General features: G+C 40.4%; 1 protein-coding gene across 9 annotated transcripts in view; it reads left to right on the top strand.

The window, feature by feature from the left end:
- Window positions 1-22,972, top strand: part of RhoGEF2 (Rho guanine nucleotide exchange factor 2) — a 291,915-nt gene that overhangs the window by 144,223 nt on the left and 124,720 nt on the right. For all 9 annotated transcript variants that reach the window (XM_083111366.1, XM_083111359.1, XM_083111363.1 and 6 more), the window contains one exon: window positions 9,711-9,816. In XM_083111366.1, coding sequence (XP_082967492.1) covers window positions 9,711-9,816 — 106 coding nt within the window. The remainder of the gene's footprint in view (window positions 1-9,710; window positions 9,817-22,972) is intronic.

The raw sequence follows: 22,972 nt of genomic DNA, 5'->3' as shown, positions 1-22,972 counted from the left end.
GAACCTCGCCCTGCAATAAAGATGAACGTGAAAAATGCTAATCCCCGTTAACCGCGGAGCGTGGTGCTATTTATACCATCTCCACTCAATGCTGAGGGTGCAGCACTATGATCTGATGCTGCTTGTTGTGCCACTTTATGTGAACAGGAGTGTATAATTGCCGACCTCCGTGACTGTGTGTAGGGGCGGCTCAAGATATTTTTTTCCACCGGGCGAGGTGGATTTTTGGCGCCACCATACTTTCCACCTCCCCCCCCCCCAAAAAAGAGATGACCATGTTATATATTTATGAAATTAATGAGAAGTAATAGGCGCATTTTTTTATAAATACTTTTTGTTACTCCGTAAAGAACAAGTTTATTGTAGGTATTTATTTACTAACTTCGTAATGACATCTCTTAGCTTAAAACGTGATTTTGCAGTATACTTATGCAGTAACTTCAATAAATTCTTGTCTGCACAAATCCAGTTCTTTTTATAGCAAATAGCCACGCTTATGTAATTACGTGTTGACACTACTCAAGGGGGGCATCCCGGTGTGGCTCTCCTGGCCTGGTTAGCACAGTGCGCTACGACAAAAGAGGTCCCGAGTTCGAATCCCGGCCTTGTCATGTGCGTTCTTGAGAGTGCCCATTCATGAATATCATCAACTCATCCTCATCGTCGCGATTAGCCAGAAGTGGCAGAAAAGCGATGCTAAATAACAAAAGAAAATCAAGAAGTGTAGAGTCACGAACACTTCTGTTTTATAGCAGCCCCAATGACTTTCAGTGGGATCACCACAACTCAGAAGTGTCCGTGACTACAATCGCCAGTGCGTTTCCGAGGAAGAGAGCGGCCGTCGCTCCGGGGGTAGGAAGTTCATTCCGCCGCGGTCAAATACTACAACGGCTGTGTCGGCATGAGTCATATTGCGTGGCCTTGGCACGTTATGCCCTCGCAAGACCCTGCGCACAGCAATGCGTTCGCGACGTGGATGAAGAAAATTACACAAAACACGGAGCCCTTTCCCTTATTGATTTATTTTCTTCCATGATTGCAAGGGAGTCCGCCGTTTGTGCGTTCCCCCCCGCGAAGTCCGTGCGTTAGTTTTAGGGGAATATCCGCCACGGTGGCGCCTGGCGTGGAGGCTAGCTACCATGTGAGAGTCTTCTTGCACGTCGTGGCACTGAAAGGGCTCGCTGTCATTCTGGTGCGAGTGTGGTTCCTGTGCGTGCTCGTATCCCTTTCCGCTACTCGGATCTTGTTGAATGACGAACCGTCTTGAAAGTGTAACGTTGAGTGTGAACCTTCCCGATAGCGTCGTGTCAACCTCCTTCACCTAGTAATGAAAGTGGCTGGGGTTCGATTCTCGGAACCTACCCAGGACTCTAGTCCGGCCCCAATGAGCTTGTTGACTTAGAAGAAGCTTTTCTCAGGTTGTGTGTTTGTTCCCAATGTGTGCGTCACGTGCTTCAATGCGTTATGACCGTGTGAAATACTATGTATGGTCGCTGCCTGAATTTTGTAAGGGGGAATCGGTGCTGGTTCTTCTGACATAAATCTGGGATTATTTCCGGAAAGAAGCACGTTTATTCCATTAAGCGAAAGTCGCCGCTTCTCCAAGGTTGAATTGTGTGGACGTTGAAGGAGAAAACAAGTTTCCGACGTACACGTTGCCCCTCCCACCCAATGTGGTTCACCGAGTACAGCTCGCGAATGTCGAGTTTCAAGACGAAGATAAGGAGACGCAAGCACGCGCCGTACCGCCACTCCGGCTCCGAATGGGAGTTCGTGAACTTCAACACTGGCGTCTACGGCCGACGGAGGAGCCCCGACATGGAGGGTGACCACCCCGTGGTCCCGCTGAGGGACAGGGCGCCGACACCGCCGCCTCGTCCGCCATCGTGGTCGCATCCGGTTGCCATAGAGACGGAGACGGAAGATGCAGGTAACAAAAGTTTTGTTTGGGCGTGGTGGCTGTTGCGTGTTCGCCTCTCTTCTCCCTCGTGTGAGGAAGACACCTGAAAAAAAGAAGTCAGGGTTACGCGTACTTGTGTGCCGTCGAAACCTTTTTGATGAACGCATTAAAGGAACCTTCAGTTTCTGATTTTACTCTGTGATTTGTAAACAATTGACGGTCGCTCATGCGCACTTGTCTGGCGTTGCGATTCAGGGTGCACCAGGTACATGAAATTGGGCTTCAGGGGTAACCAACCACTTCGGAAGTCAAATGAATCGGGATTTTCGCTAGCAAATGACTGTTGCCTGAACCAACAGCCCAGGTCGTCTTGTAATCAAGAAGTTCCAGGTTCGATCCCCAGTCGATGTACGTTACGTAACAGTTCGGAAATTAGTTTCAACTGCAGTTCCGGTTCCCATTAACCTGCCAAGGCATAAAGTGGACTCTCACAGATTGTTGCCACACCCTCGGTTTTTTGTGTCGTGTGTGGGTGTACCTTATCTATTTTATCTAAGCACCAAATTCATCAGCATTGTGCCAGGGGTTCCAGGTTCGAATCCCGGCCAGACGATGGGTGTTCATTGTGTCACGTCATCAGTTTCATCATATCACACACCCTCATCGTCGCGATTAGACCAAATGTGAAGAAAAGTGATTTAAAACGCACACACACGAGAGAGAGAGAGCGAAAGAAACCAACCGTACACGGATTTGTATTTTTCATTTTGCGTCGCTTTCTACCCTTGTAATCGCGACAATGTGAATCGATGATTAAATAAAGTTGATTTACACTTCTCAAATAATATGCCAGGCCAGGACTCGAACTCTGAACCTTCAGTGGCAAGAGATCAACACTCTCGGCTACCGAGGCGACAGCAATACCTTACACGCATTTATTGAGGCATTTGAATTAACTTTAGGCGTATTTTTACACATTTAACCCTTCACTGGTACCAATTCGTTTCAAATAAACTCGTCCGCTACATTGTAAAAGATTAGGGTGACGATTCGAGAGGTCGTAGATTCAAACCCAGCTCTCGGAGTACGGTTTTACGTGGGTTGTTTTTGTTTTTTCCAGCTACTTCAGGCAAATGCTAACTTTATTAAGGCCACGACATGTTCTCTCCTCATATCCTTAGTTCTGTAATCTTTTCCGTCGCCGTTTGCCTAACAGTTCAAACAAACGACGTAACATACGCCAGCCAGTAACAAGTCAGCCTGTTAGTGAATATACTCCGCGGTTAGCCTGTCTGGGAATATGTTAGTGAACATACTTTCTGCAAGTAAGTACACCAAAAGTTGCTTGGGTCTACTCACACATCCAAAAGAAGAAGAACATGAAATATTTGTAGATGCATTCAGCCTGCGCGAATGCTAAAACTTACTTTAACAAGGTGATCGTTTTGAGAAATAGTTTCTTGTTTGAAACTGCTCAAGAACGTGTGAATGCTTAGGATATCCAGATGAAATTATTGCGTAAATGTTGATAAGGAAAACTGACGTATTGTCTAGTTATAGGCGGGACCGACATGGTTGAGCAGCAAGCGATAAACTGAATGTCAAGGAAGTTGCGCGAGTAGTTTTTCCCCACTGTGCCCTTGTTCGCGGAAACCATGTTGCTGTTGCTGCCTGCGTTGTCAAGTGGATGGGACAGATTCGAGTTGGAATTCAGGATACAGGGAAACCTAGATTTTTGTTAAAATGCAGTCGAGGGTGTACGAGGGGGAAAAGATCTCGACATTTGGGTGCTTAAGGCAAAAATCATCCCCTTATACATACCGCGTTCGTGTAAAATCCAGAACACAGCATAAAATAAGAACAGCAGTGTTTCTACTTAACTGCAAAAGTCTGGAAATTATGTAAATATATCCAAAAACGTTGAAAGTCAGGGAAAATAGTTTTTTTTAGTTTGTAGATTTGGAGACTTTAAAGTTATTTTTGTTTGCTTATTTCCAAGGATGTTGAATAGGCTTTAATCTATTGAATAACAAGTATATATAAATATAACTTAAAACTTGTTTATCATCATGTTAGAGCACCTTATTTTAAAATTGCCTGGCCTCCCGATATCGCAGTGGTAGCGTCGTCGCCTTGTAATCAAGGGGTTCCGGGTTCGATTCCCGCTGAAGACACTTGGTGGTTCGGATCCCACTTTAAACTGTAGGTCCAGTCCCGATTAGCCTTACTGTGCATAAAGTGGATTTAAAACATCAACTCAATCAATTTAAAATTGCCTGAATAACTGAAAAAAGTCTGGAATTTGTTTTGCCGCCAAGAGAAGTGTGAACCCTGATCTACGTGTTCTATGTTTTATTTTACTTTACTTTTCCTCCATTTTTGGCTAATCGCATGAAAAGTGTTACGATGAAATTGATGTAAAGACAATATATATATATATATATATATATATTACACACACACACACACACCCACAGGACACGGCACAATCCCCACAGAGTATTATACAGGCTGAGAGTCCAGACGTCAGAACCTCGTTAGTCGGCAGGAATGCAGTCCAGGGTGTACGAGGGGAAAAAGATGTTGACATTTGGGTGCTTATGGCAAAATCATCCCCGTATACATACCGCGTTCGTGTAAACCATGAATTTAAAAAAAATCCAGAACATAGTTGAAATATGCAAAATTTTCAACAAGTAAAGTTATATGAGCAGATGCATTTTCCTTCAAAGGGTGGCCGATTTCTGCTTAAACAGGTGAAATGTTTACATACTGTTTGCTCGTTGTAATGGTTACATGCATTTGCTTTTGTTCGTCGCTACACTGAAGATGATTGATGACTAGATGAAAGAACCTGGTGAAAGACTCGTGCACTGGTCGGGCCTCGAATCTTTGGCAGCGAGATTGTGTCGAACATCCAACCCATTTTATTATTTCTGTATGGCGTGTTTTATGGACACGAAGTTTATTTCTGTCGTACTTGCTCAAGATTGAATCAAGTTTAATAGTACTTCCACAGCTTTTGCTGACTTTTTTGTTAACTACAGCCCTATTTTTCGTATTTCCGTTTATGTATTTTTTAAATTAATAATCCTGTATGTAGTAGGTGGTATTATATGTCTTTGCCAATGATATTTTACATGTATTATTACTGCTTCACAAGTAACAATAATAATAGTAGTCATCATCATGACAAACGATAACAATTTCTTTACTTCGTAGCCACCTCGGTTTCGGGTTAGAATCCTGGCCCGGGATCCTGATTGTCACAATTAACCAAAAGTGGCAGAAAAGCTACCGTAACAAAAATAAGATACAAATATATTTCCCTATAATCCATTTTCAGCCTTCTGCAATCGATGATGCCTCCCGAAATATATTTCTAGATACGTGCCTGATACACAAATGTTATTTCGATTTAGTAATTATAGACTCGCAATCTCGCCAACAAAGTTCTAGGTCCGCGTAGCCCTTGCCTGGACACAAGTGTTTATTTGCGATTGTCCTTTCATTTGTTTTATCCAGTCATCATACATTCTTATCGTCGCGTCAGAAGTGGCAGAAAAGTTACATAAGCTGGTGTTTGCTCACTTCAAGCAGCCCTTGCTAAGAATTCACATCAATGGTCATTGAAATCGCAGCCTTCAGCTCGGCGAATGACGATAAACAAGAGTTGTTCATGATTTTTATTTGAGATCATGATTATAATCTGCCTTAGATCTGTTTCACGTAATATTACTGTGGAATTGGCAGGAAAAGATTCTTAAAATTGGTTGGAACTTTCTTCCGGGACTCCTAGTTCCAGTTATATCAGATGTGGATGAAATAGATGAAAACAACATATCCGCAAATCCTCGAGGCGTTGGCAAATTCCAGAACACAAGTATCTTAGTCAAGGTGGGAGGGTGACTAACTAACTAACTCTCTAGCCTTCTTAAACCCGAAGGTTCATGGCTGCAGCAACACAGGCCTTCCATCTGTCCCTATCTTGAGCAAGATCTATATACTCTTTTCCATCCCTACCGATTTCCTTTAGGTCCATCTCAACGTTGTCCCTCCATCTTCGTCTTGGCCTTCCTACAGGTCTCTTACCATCTGGTTTCCCAACAAGAATCCTGTAAACTCCTCTTTCCTCTCCCATTCGTGCCACATGGCCTGCCCACCTAAGTCTTCTTGATTTAATTATTCTAATAATATCTGGACATGAATACAAATTATGTAGTTCTAAATTATGTAACCTTCTCCACTCACCTGTCTCCTCATCCCTTTTAGGTCCAAATATTTTCCTAAGAATCTTATTTTCAAATACTCTCAATTTATGTTCGTCTTTTAATGTAAGGGACCAAGTTTCACACCCGTATAATACTACAGGCAAAATTACTGTTTTGTATATTTTAACTTTTAGTTTCTTAGATATTAAACGAGAAGACAAAAGTTTATGAAGAGAGAAGTAACATGCATTTCCTGAATTAAGCCTACTTTTTATTTCCTCTTTAATATAATTTTCATTTGTTAATATTACTCCTAAGTATTTGAATTTGGAAACTGGTTCAAACGAGTTGTTATCAATAATTAGATTTTGATTATTACCTAACACTTGGTTTCGGCCTGTAAGCATATATTTAGTTTTCTCTTTGTTAACTTCCAAACCTATCTCTTTAGCAGTTTTGAAAAATATTTTAGCATTATTCTTAATCGTATTTATATCATCCCCCAGTAAGTCTACATCATCTGCATATGCTAACAACTGAGTCACACCATTTAATTTTAGTCCTTCTTTAGTTTCTTTTACCTTCCGAACAGCATATTCTAAGGGAAAATTAAAGAGCAATGGAGATAATGCATCTCCTTGTTTTAACCCATCATGAATTGTAAATTTGTCAGACATATTATTACCCACACGAATTTTACTTTCTGTTTCACTGGTGCATATTTTTATCATACTAACAAGCTTCTTAGGTATTCCAAACTCTACTAATATATTATATAATTTATCTCTTTTGACCGAATCATATGCTTTTTTGAAATCAATGAATAGCTGATGGACATTTTGATTATATTCCCACTTTTTTTCAAGTGTCTGTCTGATGTGAAAAATTTGATCTGTAGTTGATCTGTTACGTTTAAATCCACATTGATAATCACCTATAATTTCATTAGCATATGGGGTTAGTCTTGTTAAAAGAATGTTAGACAATATTTTGTATGTTGTTGAGAGTAGAGAAATTCCACGGTAATTATTGCAGTTCATTTTATCACCTTTTTTAAACACAGGAACAATTATGGATTCTTTCCACTGTTGAGGGATTTCTTCTTTATTCCATATTAAACAAATTAATTTATGAATTTGACATATTAATGAATTTCCACCATATTTAATTAACTCAGCTGGTATTAAATCAATCCCAGGTGCTTTGTTATTCTTAAGCCTTTTAATAGCATCTTTAACTTCAGTCAAGTTAGGTTCTGGAACTAAAGGTTCTGCTGTGTGGACTTCATTTACTTCTGATTTATCTCCTACATGGACATTTAAAAGGTCATTAAAGTAGTTCTTCCATCTATTTAGAATATCGCTTGGGTCAGCTAGAAAATCACCGTCTTTATCTTTTATCAAGTTTACTTTAGGTTGCCACCCCTTTCTAAATTCATTTACACCTTTATATATTTTTATATAAATCTCTGATATTTATCAGCTTCCTAGTTTTGTTTACACACATTCACACGTGAAGAGAACCGATAACATGATGGTGTCCAAGAGGTCGCGGGTTCGATACCCGGTGGAGACACATAGTGGTTAAAGTGTAGATCCAGTCCCTTTTAGTTTATCTGTGAATAAATTGGACCTCAAACTAAGTTCAAGCCATTTTTTGAAAAAAAGCTTAACCGTGTATTGTTGTTTTTCGTAGGTGTGCGTGCACAATATACGGTTTCGTGGCTTTTTTGCTTCCTCCGATACGGCGAGCACGCTTTTGTTTTTAATTTCCCGTCCGCTTAACTTTCCATAATCCTTTCATCGATACTGTTTGCTCATGAACGATGCCGAGTTGACTATTCATCCGCCAGAGGGCGTCTAATGCACTTCCTGTGCAAAGGCTCCTGTGTACGATCTGGCCAATCAATCAGCTAATGTTCGCCCACTTCAAACTGTCATTGGCGATCTTGAACGACGGGTGTAAGCTTTTCCCCCCTCGATAAATCAGTCGAAGGTTTTTAAATATGAAGCCTCCATCTTTCTTTCGCTAATGGGTGAAAGATCACCCTGATCATGGCTCATTTTTCTTTACAGATGTATTCGATCTTGACTCCCAAACACACGTACACTAACGGATCGCGTATTTTTTGCTCGCTAGAGCGCAGACGCTCCCATAAAGTCCCTGGGCGGTGTTTATTTGCAGCTTCTGTGCGAGCTTCACTGTGTCGAGGCTATCTCGCACGTGGTTTCTAGTAGATTTCAAACAGCAACTTGTCACGGAACCTACTCTTTTGGCACCATGCTAGTAGTATGTACCGACCTTTTTGGCGGAATGGTTATCAGAGCGCACTGCAATGCCAGGGTTCCCGGATTGGAATCCTGGCCTTGGCATGGGTGTTTTTTAAGTGTGTCTTCACCAGTTTCATCACCACTCAGCCTCATCGTCGCGATTAGTCAAAAGTGAAAGAGAAGCGACGTTAAATAACAAATGTATAAGGCATTGCTAGAAGTTATCCTGTTTAAATTTGAATTGAAAAACATTCCTAGTAGGACCGTCTAATAGTCTTGCCTTTCTTGCCTCTCATACATGCTCCATGGAAATGATGGTACTCTAGCACCCGAAAGGTCTCAATGAAATCCCAGGATTTACTTTTCATAGGCATTTTCCATTATACTTTTTCTTGCCTTTCTTCCATTGCAGTCCCGGTAGGTTCTTTGCTAATGTCCCTTCATCAGTTTCATGCAATCACCATTCATCCACATTGTCGCGATTAGTTTGAAGGAGAAAAATGGACCTAAAAGAATAACATTTCAGAATGCTTCACTTCCGAGTGTTATCAGTTCGAATCTTGCACAGGGTATTAGTGTTCTTGCTTGGGCTAATTGAAGATCTTGTTCCCGAAGTGTCATATCTGCAATTATTTTTTTTTAACAGTCATCACGATGCTATGACGCAATTTAAAGCTATTGTCATTTTACTTATCTCGAAAATGTTGTAAATCTCAATGGAAAACAGGTTAAGAAAATGGACAAAATGATGACACGTTAAAGAATCGTCATAGCAACGTGATGACGTAGTCATTAAAATGGTGATACGACCTTTGGAAATGAGAAATTATTCTCATCATTCATCCACGTCATAATGATTAAGCTGAAGTCTGAAGAGGTAGGAGAGATAGGGAAGGTGTTTCATGTATGAACTACACTTGCCATTTTTATGTATTCCAACTTGTTAATTTGCCTACCTAAGTGGCATAGTGGTCAGGTAAAGCGCTACAAAGTCAGGCGTCCCAGATTGAAATCCTTGAAACATTGTGTTTGTTTCATCTCAGAGTTCATTATTAATCCACATCGCCGTTATTAACCAAGAGGTAGAAAAGTGACGCAAAATAACCAAAATACAAATTGTCCTTTTGCAGCTGTCTAGCACATGATCAAATCCTGATGATCATTATCAATATTAATAAACACTGATATTTTGTGTTTATAATGTAAGAAGCAAGTATTTGCTTTCTAAGGTATTGCATTGTTATTTTCAAGATTATACACGCACCCACATGTATATGTACGTAATGCATGAGCAAGTAATCTTAAACTTCCATTTCTTTTTGCTTCCAGGTGATCGGCCTGTGTCTGGTGTACGAACCGATCGTAGGCCAGACCCTGTGCGGGAAAGCGAGGAAAGATTCCACGACGGAATCAATGATGAGGACGATCGTTTAAGGTAAGGTTTCTTTTTCCTGTTTGCTTTGTACATCTACCAAAGTTCCCTCTGCACCGTAATTTTGACAATCGATACCTGTTCGTAGTGTTGAGAGAGCTAATAAAAGAATTGACTTCACTGTCTTGGCACCGAACGTTTCGGGTTTGGTTTCTTTGCGAATGTCCTTTCATAAGTTTCAATTATTCGTCATTCATTCGCGGTTAACCTGAAGACGAAAAATCGACGTAAAATAAAATAATTATAGAATTCTCCCACTCTTCGTCAATTTGCTACAATTAACACTGCTTCCTAAATAAAATGTACACAATTTCATGACATTTAAACCAGAATAGTTTTCAGTGTGTTGAATATTTGCAAGAAACAATAACTGTAAATGTTATTTCAAAATAAAGTACCTAAGTTAAAAGAAACCGCACTTTTAAATCCTGACCTGTAAATCGGGTGGCAGGAGTGAATGATGATAGGTAGAATTGGTGAAGGGCTAGGGAAGTATTCCTAAGTCGACTCGTGAACCACCAAGCCGGCAATAAATGTTTAGAATGCACCTTTAGTAGCCTTTGGCGTACAAAATAGGTGAGTAGAAAAACGTCTGTAACATTTTCATATTTGTGATTTGTGTGGACGAACACGTGGTACTTTTCAAGAAGTAGGGATTGTTGGGATGAGGGAAGTAGAACTACTTGAAATACTTGACCAAGTCGTACCAACTCCCCAATTAGATAGCGAAATATTAGTATTATTATTATATTAGTTTCCATTTGCACGCTGCTGTGTAAGGGTGACCCTCTGCGATGACACCCAAGTGTTAACCTCCCTTCCACGAAGTACACCCTGGACTGCATTTTGCAGACTAGCGAGGCTCTGGCGTCTGGACTCTCGGCCAGTGTCTGATCCTCCGTGTTGTGTACTGTCCTTGTTGTTTGTGATTGTCCTTTCATTCATTTCATCTTACCATTTATTGTATCTCGATTAGCCAAAAGCTACATATAATGAAAGTAAAATAAAACAAATGAATCAATCCATTTGCACGCTGTAATACTACACACACTAACCGGTGGAGGCACACAGTGGTTCGGATTTCACTTTAAACTGTAGGTCCAGTCCCGATTAGCCTTAATGTGCTTAAATTGAACTTAAAACACCAACTCAATCAATCCTTCTTTATCACATTTAAGTTAGGATGGGGAAAGTTTTTCTCTTCATGATAAAATTTGGTTGTATTTTCCTTATTTTTACCTTGATTTTACTAGGTTAATCACGGCGATGAGGATGAAATAGATGAGAGATCATCGAACAATGAATCCTCCATGCCTTACGCAGTTGTTAAGCATTAAAAATGATCGTTCGTGCGACTCTGCTGTAATGTTCTGTAATAGCAGTAGCCGTCTGACGTCATTAAGTGATCCGAATTAGTGAAGGGGCCAAGGGTTTTGCACTTGGCGCTCTCCGAAGCCAGAGACCTCCGTAAGGAAGTTGTAGGCGAACCCGTACGCGTGGGTGCCCTTCTCCATTCACTGAGAGGACTGCATTTCCGCTAAAATATACGGGATCCAGCTGCGGAAAGTGGTGTTTCGGTGTCTTGGCTGGCTGTTCGGTCGTGCGATGCGTTCGGTTTGTGTACTGTGTGTCTGGCCGAGTCTGTTGCAGCAGATTTGGTTGATACTTAAAAACTCTCTTCTTGGATCTGGCGAGTTAGTCAAGCGCGAGATAGCTAGCTGCTAAGCTAGATGGTAAACTCGAAATACATACCTTCGAACTAGCTACCCAACTGTACTTGATTCTGTGAGCACCCAAGAACAAACATTCAGTCCTGTCTATACAGCGCGGGTTCTCATGGGAACAAATCGGTGTACTTCTCTTGTGTATAGCGTTATATTAATATTATATCGATGGTTGTCCCTTTGTTCAAATCCTGGGTAAGGCCTGGACATTGCATTCGTGCAAGCAAACAATGGCGCCGGGTCCACAGACTATAATATTCTGTAGGTTTATCTGTTGTCTTATGCATGTGTGTGCTACTTTGTAGTCTCATCAGTAATGGATAGGCGAATCACCGTGGCGCAGTGGTTAGAGTAAAGCTTTAGGACGCCACAAGTTCCAGGTGCGAATTCTGTGTAAGCCTTGGATGTATCATTGTGTTTATCTAACCATATTTGATCACTTCACCCTCATTGCCATGATTAACCCAAGATTTATAAAAGTGACCTAAATAATCGAAACAGAAATAGTATTTTAGTTCTCCGATGCCTTTTAATTTATTTTACATAGATTTAATTTGTTATGGTGAATAGAGCATTTTTAATAATTTGGTAGGGAGCTTCATTGAATTATGTTTTTGCTAAGGTTCCCATGCTCTCGTATTAGAAAAAGGGTGTAAATAGCCTTACTGCTAGTGCTAAAGCACTCACTTTAATTGTTAACACTTCATTGTGTTTGATAGCTTTCATCCTCGCGATTAACCTAGGTAGATTACGACCTAAAATAAGAAAAAAAAACACGGCTTTAACGTAATCGAGAAATACAGGTTTAATTGCATTCTTTCAGATGAGGTGTATAAAGCAGCGTATTACATGTGTACCATTTCAGTGTGTATCTTGAAACTGACTGTAGAATAACCATATTGAAGTCCACTTTATGCTCAGATAGGCCAATCGGGACGACCTACAGTGGATCCGAGCCACTGTGCAGTGTGCATTCACTGGAGATCGAAAAAGGGACCTCTTAATTACGAGGCAACGCCGTTCCCACCACACCATCAGTAGGTGACAGTTTGCTATCTAGTCGAGCAGCTAGTACGGGGTTATAAGTGTGATTTCTAGTGCAAGCTTGAGAGAGAGAGAGTTTTCATTCTGCTTGTGTGTTTTGAAAGTGCGCATTCCGTTGGCTGCTTATCCACCTCTGTGTGTGAAAATACTGGTAGAACAAGCGGAAAACATTGAGAAGGCTGTCCCCTTCCGACCCCCCGCGGACGAGTAGTCGAAACTTCCTACCGCGCCCGACCGGCTTCCTTCCGCTGTGCCAAGATAGACTCGCGTTGGACATCCGCCCAGGAGTGGATCGAAGTTCCCCGAGTTGAAAGCCCGCAGAAAGACAGCAGCAAGGGTGTTCTGCATTCGCCTGTATTCCGTCCGGGGACCACGTGTCGTAGGTGACATGACATCGTTTTTTGTGGCGTGTGTGTGAGCCGCCGATTGGATTGATTGAGGTGTCCGGGATGTGTCCGTGTGTGGTCGGATGAATGCCGGCGAAAAGGCTCTTGTGCTAAATAAGTTGGCTGGGATGTGTCCGGCCGGCTTTTCTGATTCCTCCTAGGGGTACTATGTTTCAAAGGAAGAAGAGTGTGCCACACATGCCAACGGTGGAGCGACCAAGGAAGTGAGGATTGGTCTTTCTTTAAATTTTAATTATTTATTTTAATAATCAAGACCTCGATGAAATAATTTGTATCATAATGTATACTCGACGTGAAAAGGTGATTGTGGTCGACCAGCCTGCAACCTGAATTACATTGGAATATTCCGAATTGCATAATATCAAGGATATAAATTCCGTATAATTTGAGGTTTGGTAGATAAGGGCTCAGATTCATGTTCGACAACAATCAGTTTTTACGTCGACTGTACATTGCCGTTATTTACAATCATTAAAACGCCAGGAGCCCCGGGTTCGAATCCTTTCATCAATTTCATCATATCATTACTCATCCTCATCTTCGCGATTAGCTAAGAGTGGCAGGAAAGTTGAGTAAAATAAACCAGTCAATCATTAAAACACACCCAAGATTATTTTTCAGGATAGGGTGTAAGTTGTAGGAATTTCGTCGCAGTTTCCAATAAATTCGTAACTAGTATTTTACTATCCGAAAACCGTAATCCTTAATTATAAGGTCGTAACCGTTAGAAGTAGAGTACCAGGGAAAAACCAAGACAACATTAGTAACGATTTTATGTACGAAGTGAAAATACTCTTTCTATTGACACATCCATTGTCTTCACATGTCCAGTGAGTTCATATTTCACTGGCTAGTGTGTGTCTAACGGGGTTTAAAGTTTGCTTGAAACTTACGTGGCCTAAAGTTTAACAGGGGTATCCGATCATACGGATCTTGAAGGTGTATTTGTATTCCGTGGTTTTAGGATCAAGACATTTCTCTTCGGGACCTTCGTAGTAGTATTCAGTACTTTGGCATGTATTTGTAAATAGTGCACACTTTAAGAAGAGTGTACAATACACGCCAACGGTGAAGAGACCAAAAAAATTAGAATTTTTAAATGTATTTTTAATAATCAAGGTGGAAATTAAATAATTTATATCGTTGTGTACAGTAGGCGTAAAAACATTATCATTTCTCACAACCTTCTTTTAAAAGATACGCAAAGAAGTACAATGTAATATTCCGGATTGCATAACGTTTAAGGATATTAGAAAAACAATGGTGAGGTTTAATTCTCTTTCCGACAGAAATCTCAAGTTCAGATTTTAATATATTGTCGTTGAAGTTTAGTGGGGACCAGAGTTAAGGAATTAAGCAAGCACTGTGCAGCCTGCGTTAGGTGACGGAGGGGAGAAGAATGTCACGTGATAATGGGGGTGGAAGCGGGATACAACGTATCCGCCAGTGCGGAAGGCTGAGGAAATTGGGGTGGTATCGATTCCTGCCGGTCTCTTTGGAGTGCCGCGCATACGAGCTGAATGGAGTTGTGCTCTTTTCGCCGTCACGCCTTCTCTGTAAATGAACTCCATGGCGTGTCATTTTGTCCAGGCAGAAGGTAATCGTGATGTAGATGATGTAGATGAGTAGGGTTACGCGATCCTCACTTCAAAAGGGTCCTCGAGCAAGGAGCAGTGGTTGGAAAATGTTGGTTTTATCGGTGATTATTCAATCAGCTGAGGCCAAAAAGTACTAATCAAGTTTGGCGAAATCACTCGCACGCAAACCCGAATGTCGATTTCTGAAGCGGCGAGAAAAAGGTCCAATTGTGAGAACACATTTTTCTTAGCACTCGAACGAAGAAAATGTTCATCTAATGCGCCCTTTCATGTGTGATTTCGATATGAACTAAAGACCGCGGTGGTGTAATCAATAGAGTGTCTTGAACTGCTGCGAGGGAGAATCGAGTTTGATTCCCGGGGTGGGTGCTTTCCGTCGATACTCCCCGTGAGAGTACGCAGCCTTAAATCATTGAGAGCCAGGGGAGTATAGCCCACCGTAGCCTGATGCCGATCACCATACATCTATTCTCCCCACTCTCTCCCCAACACGCGCTTTTGGGCTTGTTGCAGTGTACAGGGGACATCTTTATTTCGCTGCAAGCTTCTTTATTCGTTAAAGCATTTGCCAGAATATTTATCCCCGATGGCGTAGTGGTAGCGTCGTCGCCTTGTAATTAATGGGTCCCGGGATCGATACTAGTGTTGCCCACGGGACGAGACGGGACAGGCTTTTAAAAATTCGAGACGAGACGAGATTGACCATGTGTCATAAGACAAACGAATATTTTCGAGACGAGACAGCATTTCCACGAGACTCCACGAGACGAGACAGGCCAAAGTCTCGTCTCGTGGGCAACACTAATCGATACCCGGTGGAGGCACATAGTGGTTCGGATCGCACTTTAAACTGTAGGTCCAATCTGGATTAGCCTTACTGTGCGCAAAGTGGACTTAAAACACCAACTCAATCAATCAATTATCTGAAATGCTAGAAATAGTTGATTTGCTACAACGTTATTTTTAATGTGAGACATCATGGATATGCATATTTTCGACTAAACATTAATTTGTTCTTATACGATTATAATTCAGCATTATTTTATACCCCATTTCCACAGCTCCATGTGAAAATTCAAGTACCCAATTTTGCCACCCTATACGCAATTCTTAAATTTTTATTTATTTAGTCGAATTTTCCTGACTCTTTGAACTCTACCTACACTGTTAGAATTTACAATATTCTAACGTTAAAATTGTGTTAATCTTTTTTTTAATGGAGCATATTTTTTATTTCAACTTTCATATCGTATCATGGACAATGATAGATAATGATTATAAATTGCAGTTCTGTACACCATGAACATATTTTTAAAAGTGAGCAACAGTCGTTGCCATTTATTTTACGGAAGTTGGATGCAGCGGAAATTGACGGCCTTCTACCACCATTTCTCCTGTCAACTTTTTTTTTTTATTAGGTAACTAGATCTAATAGCTTGATATTAACATTTGTTTCATATTTTACGACATCAACATTTAATTTGGTATAGAGGCACAAGCACGTGAAAGTTTGTTTGAAACCCACTGTGTGCTCATGCAAGCCAATTGAGGCTGAACCGTTTTAAAATGCAACACTGAACCACTATGCCATTGGACAGTCACGTAAGTCACAGAAGCAATGCAGTATCTGTCTCTGGGCTGCTGCGCCATGTTTGTTCTAAAATATGGCTTCACGTAACTCGAAACTCAGAACAGAATCTGCAAGTGAAATGGGTCAACCGCAATTGGCGTAAAAGCGAAAATTTCAGTTTTAAAAAAACTGCGGCATTTTATTGATAAAGACACCCATTCAAGAAAGCTTGTGTTTTGGCAACTCTTGGAAATATCAAATTGATGCAGTATCGAACTGAGTCAACAATTCATGCCTTATCGATTTGAGGTTGCAGCTACATTTCTTTCAAGAGATTATAAAATGAATTGTAGTTCACATTACCTCCCATGGAAGCTATCGAGATTGTGCCTAAATACAGCTCTAATTAAAGGACGGTTGCAGGTTTTTTTTTAGGATGGGGCAAGCAAGGTATTCTTTTCCAGGGGGAGGGGGCAAGGGAGGTATATTTTCCCCCATAATAGTGATGCCCGCTCAAAAACACACTGCTTGAGTCTAAAATTGTCATGTTCCTTGGACACCCTTATAGTAATTAACATAATTTACTGTGACTGAAATGAAATTATGTGTGAAATATATGTTTTTACGTTGGACTATCATTTTCCACTTCCTCCCTTTCCTGACGTCCATTGGAGTGTCCATTTCTGAAGACACCAACCTAGTACAACACGGTAATTGCAGTGTTGCAGCCAAACGAGGCTCTGGCGTCTGGACTCACAGCCGTTATAATCCTCTGTTGGATTTGTGTTGTGCGTTTGTCAGTTCATCTTCGTCGTCGCCTTGTGATCAAGGGGTTCCAGATTCGATACCCGGTCGAGGCACATATTGGTTCGGATCCCACTTTAAACTGTAGATCCAGTCCCAATTAGCCTATCTGTGCATAAAATAAACTTAAGAAGAAACTCAATCAGTTCATCTCATCACTATTCATCCTCTAAATAAATCAGTTATCTGTTAAAATATTCCCAGCATTTCGAAACCTCGGCGAATCCAAAAATATGAAACAATAAACATGAATGACGAGATACTGGACTTCCCAACCTTCATTTTTTAAAAAAAAATCCTTTTTCTGGGTTTTTTCCCTTTAATAACCGGCTTTAAACATTAACAAATCTTTTTATAGTCGCCCTTCGCATATGGAGTTGTAAAAATCGCCCGAAACGAGCGGAAGAGAATGGAGGAAGGAGAGTCAGCAGCGAAGCAAATAAAGTATTTTGGTGCAGTGCCGCTGGCTCTATTAGCATTCAGTGCACCGCCGTGCTGGACAACAGCCAAATCTTAGGGCGCTGGGTAAAGAGTGAAACATTGGCTGAAGGCCTGTCGAATACGAAAATACAATGAATAAAGCTCTGGCTGTGCCGTCATCCTTGCACTGGCATTATCTGCACTTCTTGGTGCAGTCGTCTTCGTTTGTATAACGATTCGCATTCCTGTATAAGGAATGTATTGTATTTTTGTTATACTACGCTTGTTTGTGCATCCTATTGCAACCAGGATCCAACTTCGTTATCAAGTTCATTGTTGGTATACACAGTGTGTCGCCTTGCAATGCCGAGAAACGTTTACATAAAAACGAACAAAGTTTCTCAGTAACGCCTTGCTCGTTCCGACGCTACGAGCCCACGAAAAGGGGAATTTTCTATCCGGTATGTATGCAGCCATGCGACACATATTCACGGTTGCCAATGACAGTTATATTTTCTATCGGAAAACTAATAAATGCAAGGACCGCCCTCTGAATAAATCCTTCTTGCGCTACAAGGCCAGGGGTCCAGGGTTCGAATCCTGGCATGGGCATTGTTGTTCTTTGCGAGTCTCCCTTCGTCAGTTTAATCCTCATCGTCGCGATTAGCCAATAATGCAAGGCGACGTAAAGTAACAAAGATACAAAATGCTGTGAAATCCGTCTTTAATGCGAAAGTCCATACTTCTTCGCACATATGCAAGTTCAGTAGGCTTAACACTAGGGAGCGGAAGTTGATGACCTTAAAAATGTAGGTATATGACCTATAGAATGTCCTAAAAAATGGGAAAAATGACTTAAAAAATGACCATTAAATTTGTTAGTTTCGGGTTAAAAATTTAAATGAAAAGGAAATTAAACAAAACGCAATCTCCTTATCTGATCTTAAATTTGAGTTTGCCCCAGACGGACACCTGGTGGTTTCCTCGGACACAACAATGCAGTTCAGCATTTATTTTGCTCGTAAATTGCAATCCTGCGAGATGTATATTTCACCTTGGTGAATAGACTCAAGAATATTACCAAAACAAAAGAAGTGACAAAATACAGTATGACGAAACAATACGCCGAATATTGCAAAAAATAACGGGAAAATGCCGAAAATCGGGGAAAATGACCTGAAAATTGGCAAAAAATGAAAAAAATGCACTTTAATATTACCTTTTTTGGGTTCTAGACGAAGTGTAATATTGTGTATATTTAATGGGCTTCGTGTCCGAGATGTCAGAAAAAAGATGACATTTCATCAACTTCCGCTCCCTACTTAACACTTTAGCCCGCATGAGTCTACTGGCACTATACTGTTTCCATAGGATATTATCACTTTTAGCACATTATCAGAAAAATAAATCCTATGGTAACTCAGAATTTGTATCCCATGGCGCGCGCGCCCATACACACACACCCGCAGAGATTCAATACATTTTACCCAGTTTTACAGCTGGAATTATGGACAGATATAAAATTTACCGATGCCAATAATCGATATGAAATTGCATATATTCTTGGAAGAATATGAATGGTTCATTGATTTCCCTAATTAATGTACAGGGTGATCCGTTTGACGTGCCAGAAAAGTTTTATACAAGAAAGTATTTGAATTGATTGCCTGTTAATGACCGTATACATAAGTAGAAGAGTCACGAGTTTTGTGTCCTGGCACGTTAGCACTCAACACGACCGCGATTGCGGTTAGTCGAAATTTTTATTTGCTCTTACCAAAAAGTTTTGTCAAACGTGATTTGTGAATTCAGACAAATCTGTTTTTTATGTTTACTTGTATGCTGAACGCGTTGTCAACACCGTGACTCCCATCACCGCTGTCACCTGCTGCGTTACGTTCAGGTAGCTCCACAATTGTTGTCGCAATGATTACCCAAATGGGTGTATGTTCAACTAATACTTCGGTTGAACGAATTATTGAATAAATTGTAATGTTTGAAGGCATGCATTGTCTACAAAATTCCTCACATATTCGCTTCTTTCGTTACTGGGTTGCCAGAGCTCGGACAAAGCTGCTGAAATGCTTTCGTGGTCAATTTACTCTGCGGAATTCTAATCCATTCCTCAGCCACGAGGTTTCTGGATGTTCCCAACTGGTAACACGGTCGTGGCTTCCCAAACGCCTCTGTCGCAAATGTAAACGAGGGGCGGTGGATCAGAATTTTATGCAGGACATGTTGATATTTACATTATGTCCAGAAGCACGAATGTTTTGCATGTTGATATTTACATATGTCCAGAAGCACGAATGTTTTGCATGTTGATATTTACATATGTCCAGAAGCACGAATGTTTTGACACACATTCACGTTTAATTTTATATTCTTCTACGTAGTACACGAGTATTTGTTGAATATAAAGCTTAGTCAATTAATTAAAGTTAGTTCAATACTTTAAAATTATGTACGTTACGTAAACATGCATATAGTTTCTGAATTGGCGAAGTTTCAATTAGATATTCGCGGTGTTTTTATCAACTGACATTTGCTACATAATTCGATAAAAAAACATGCCGTCAGCTTTTATTGAAACGTCACAAATTCGAGAAATATATGCTAGTTTGCGCCACACACGTAAATTTATTGTATCGAAGTTCTAAGTTCAACTAACAGTACGCACCATTAAAAATAATTTAAATACATAGGAGGACATGAGAGGCATCATTTGAACACATCGTGATCAAACGAGTACATAAATGTTTTCTAATATGTGTTCACATAAAACCACTCACATTCAAAGTAAATGATTGTCGAGTATGCAATATAAAGACAAGTGCACGTTATCAGTCCTATGTTCAAAGGTGAAAATATATAAGCATGAAACGATGCTATTTTATTCGTGCCATAGACATGCGACATCTAATCCATTCGTGTTCTAACATTAATCCCATATGCGTATAACATTATCGGAGGATTCATGATGAATTAAACACCTGATTAGATATTTAACGATAAGCATTACTTGAATGAAGAAAATTGTAAAAATCGATTGAAAATAGTGTTGTACGTTAATACATTAGCAGATAAGGTAAAAAAGAACAGAAACATTAATTTTTTGAATTAAATGATGGTGAAATAGATGAGGTAACACGAAAAAAGATGTCGATGTGTAAACCCGCAAATACCCTTTGCACGCTATATAAAAAACCGATGGAGTAATGCATGCGAATTTGTTTCCACCTATTGGGGATATGAACCATGAGTTACTTTCAGACCGATTGTGGTAGAGAGCCAATTAAATAATTAACAGTCTACACCATTTCCTGAAAATACCAGGTTATTACGTATTCGCCGAGTTCGGCTGACCCAGATATTTATAATTTATGCAAACTTTTTATAATATCTCGTGACGAGCTGCAACTTTTATACTTCTAAAGGTGCAAGAGTAGCAAATAAAAAATTGCACTGATTTTCTTTCTTGATATGCTCACCTACTTCTGACCAAAGGCGTCAAGTCCTCTAAAGAGATAAACTGTGACAAAATTACAAGTTAATATTCCCAGAAAATTAATACTCCTTGACTTTTACCTTGTATTTGAACACCGCAATTACCGACATAAATGGAAGAAGAAAGTGAAAGCTCTCGTCACAGGTTTATTTATATTCACCATGGAAATTTAACGAATGTTGCCTACGAGCGTTCCACAAAGATAGACCAATATGAAATAAGAATAACCGGTAATTTGCATACGGTTTTAAAACTGTCTTCGTAATCACCGTTGAGAAAGAATTTGCGTGCGAAGTCTTGTAAGGGTCTTGGAGAGTAGAAACCAACCAAGTGTTAATCACCAGTGCTCAGAACGAATCAGCTTCCTAGAAGCTTACATGAGGTTAGGTCGATTTTCTTCAAGTGAATGTGTAAAGGAGGGTTTTTTTTTTTTAAAAAAAAAAAATATGTCATAATGTGGTAGAAAGTAGTATCCGTATTTTGCTGTTATGGCATCTCCACGTATTTTGCCTCTATAGGAAGCAAATTACATGCGAGCATCGTACCACTCAGTGGATAGTTTGACTGGGCCCCCATTTTCTATAGCCATACAACTATGTACCTGTAGTGAGAACAGTAGACCTTGGTAAATAATTATAAATTATAAGCAAAAGTATATTTTTAATTTCATGCTTTATTACAACCAAAGCATTATCAAGTAAATACTACTTACTAATAACAAGAATTCTAACATCACTAACGTTTATATAAGTAACCAGTAAATAACTTTGACTTCTTGGCACCTAAAATGAGTGTTTACCCCCCTGTATATCTTGTATAGTCATAGGAAATATTAATTGAAATACTTAACTGCAATAGAACTTTTCCCCAGTGTGTGTGACCAGAGACCAAGTGGTCGAGCGATTCTCCTGGCTCGGACACGAGGCCTCGAGATTACGTAGCGTTGCTAATGTTATCGTACAACTATGAAATGGAGGGGTGATACTGTAAATAAAGGTAGATGAACCTAGGGGAAATGGATAATATTACTTCAGTGGACACTTCCTTTTTTTCTTTGTTTGCCCTGTTCACTGTCTTTTTAAAGAAACAAGCATATATACAAAACGAAGAGGGACCTGGCGTCGTTTACGAAGCTGTTCTCGTACGGTCAGCCCTTTGTTCTTTTGTGTTCTTTAGCGCATGTGACTGCCACACCACGGGAGATTCTGGTTCGATTTCCGAGGCGGGTGATCTCAAGTAGGAATTTTCCCCTAAGTAAACGTTCAAATGAATGGTAACTTGGGAGCAACCTGGCGGGATCAAGACTTTGCCGAGAATGGGTGAAGCCCTGACTGCACACCCTATTTGTGCTTGGTGCAATGGTGCACTGCAATGCACACGGTAGGCCTTACATTTTTAGTGTACTTTGGAAAGGAATATACACTATGCGAAGACTCTCGTTTGTTATGGTGGAATCAACCGCAGGCCGCGTTTTATGGATAAGATCTCGAGGTGTTACAGCATAATTAGTGCTACAACTTGGCTGTAGAATTCATCAATACAGGATGTCCAAAAAATCACGCAACTGATATTTTGAACGTACATATGTAACTTTTGTACAGAAAGCGTTAGACATAAGTATTAACCTAGCGAATGAAATACTCCATATCTGGTCTAGAATTGTGACTGTGAAGTCATTGCAGTCCCCATCGTGGTTGCACGATCGTTCCAGGCGAATGCTGCGATAACTTTTATGAAGGCCACGGATGTTCCATTTCATCCTACACCATACAACTACCCCGCCGTGACGAACCTAATGTAACAGCCTGAGTTCAATCAACCAAACAACAATAACCACCGAATGCCCTGGAGGGACACCAACAAATTGAAACACGTGTGAGTAGCAGGCAACTTCTTCCTAGTTATAACTCAAATATAACATTGTACAATCATCGTTTTGTTTCCCTCGCAGCGATTAGTCAATTGGCAGAAATGCACGACGTCAAATAGACCATACAAAATGCCGCAGTGTACGCGAACACTCTCCGTGGAGTGTTTCTCATGTTTGCTCTTATCTTTCACCTTGAGTTTTGTGTGGACGGGAG

Source organism: Lepisma saccharinum, chromosome 25 (genome assembly GCF_977018435.1).
Source record: "Lepisma saccharinum chromosome 25, izLepSacc3.1, whole genome shotgun sequence".
Classification (NCBI taxonomy): domain Eukaryota; kingdom Metazoa; phylum Arthropoda; class Insecta; order Zygentoma; family Lepismatidae; genus Lepisma; species Lepisma saccharinum.
Note: the sequence above shows the minus strand (reverse complement) of the source record. Positions and strands in the feature narration are given on the sequence as shown.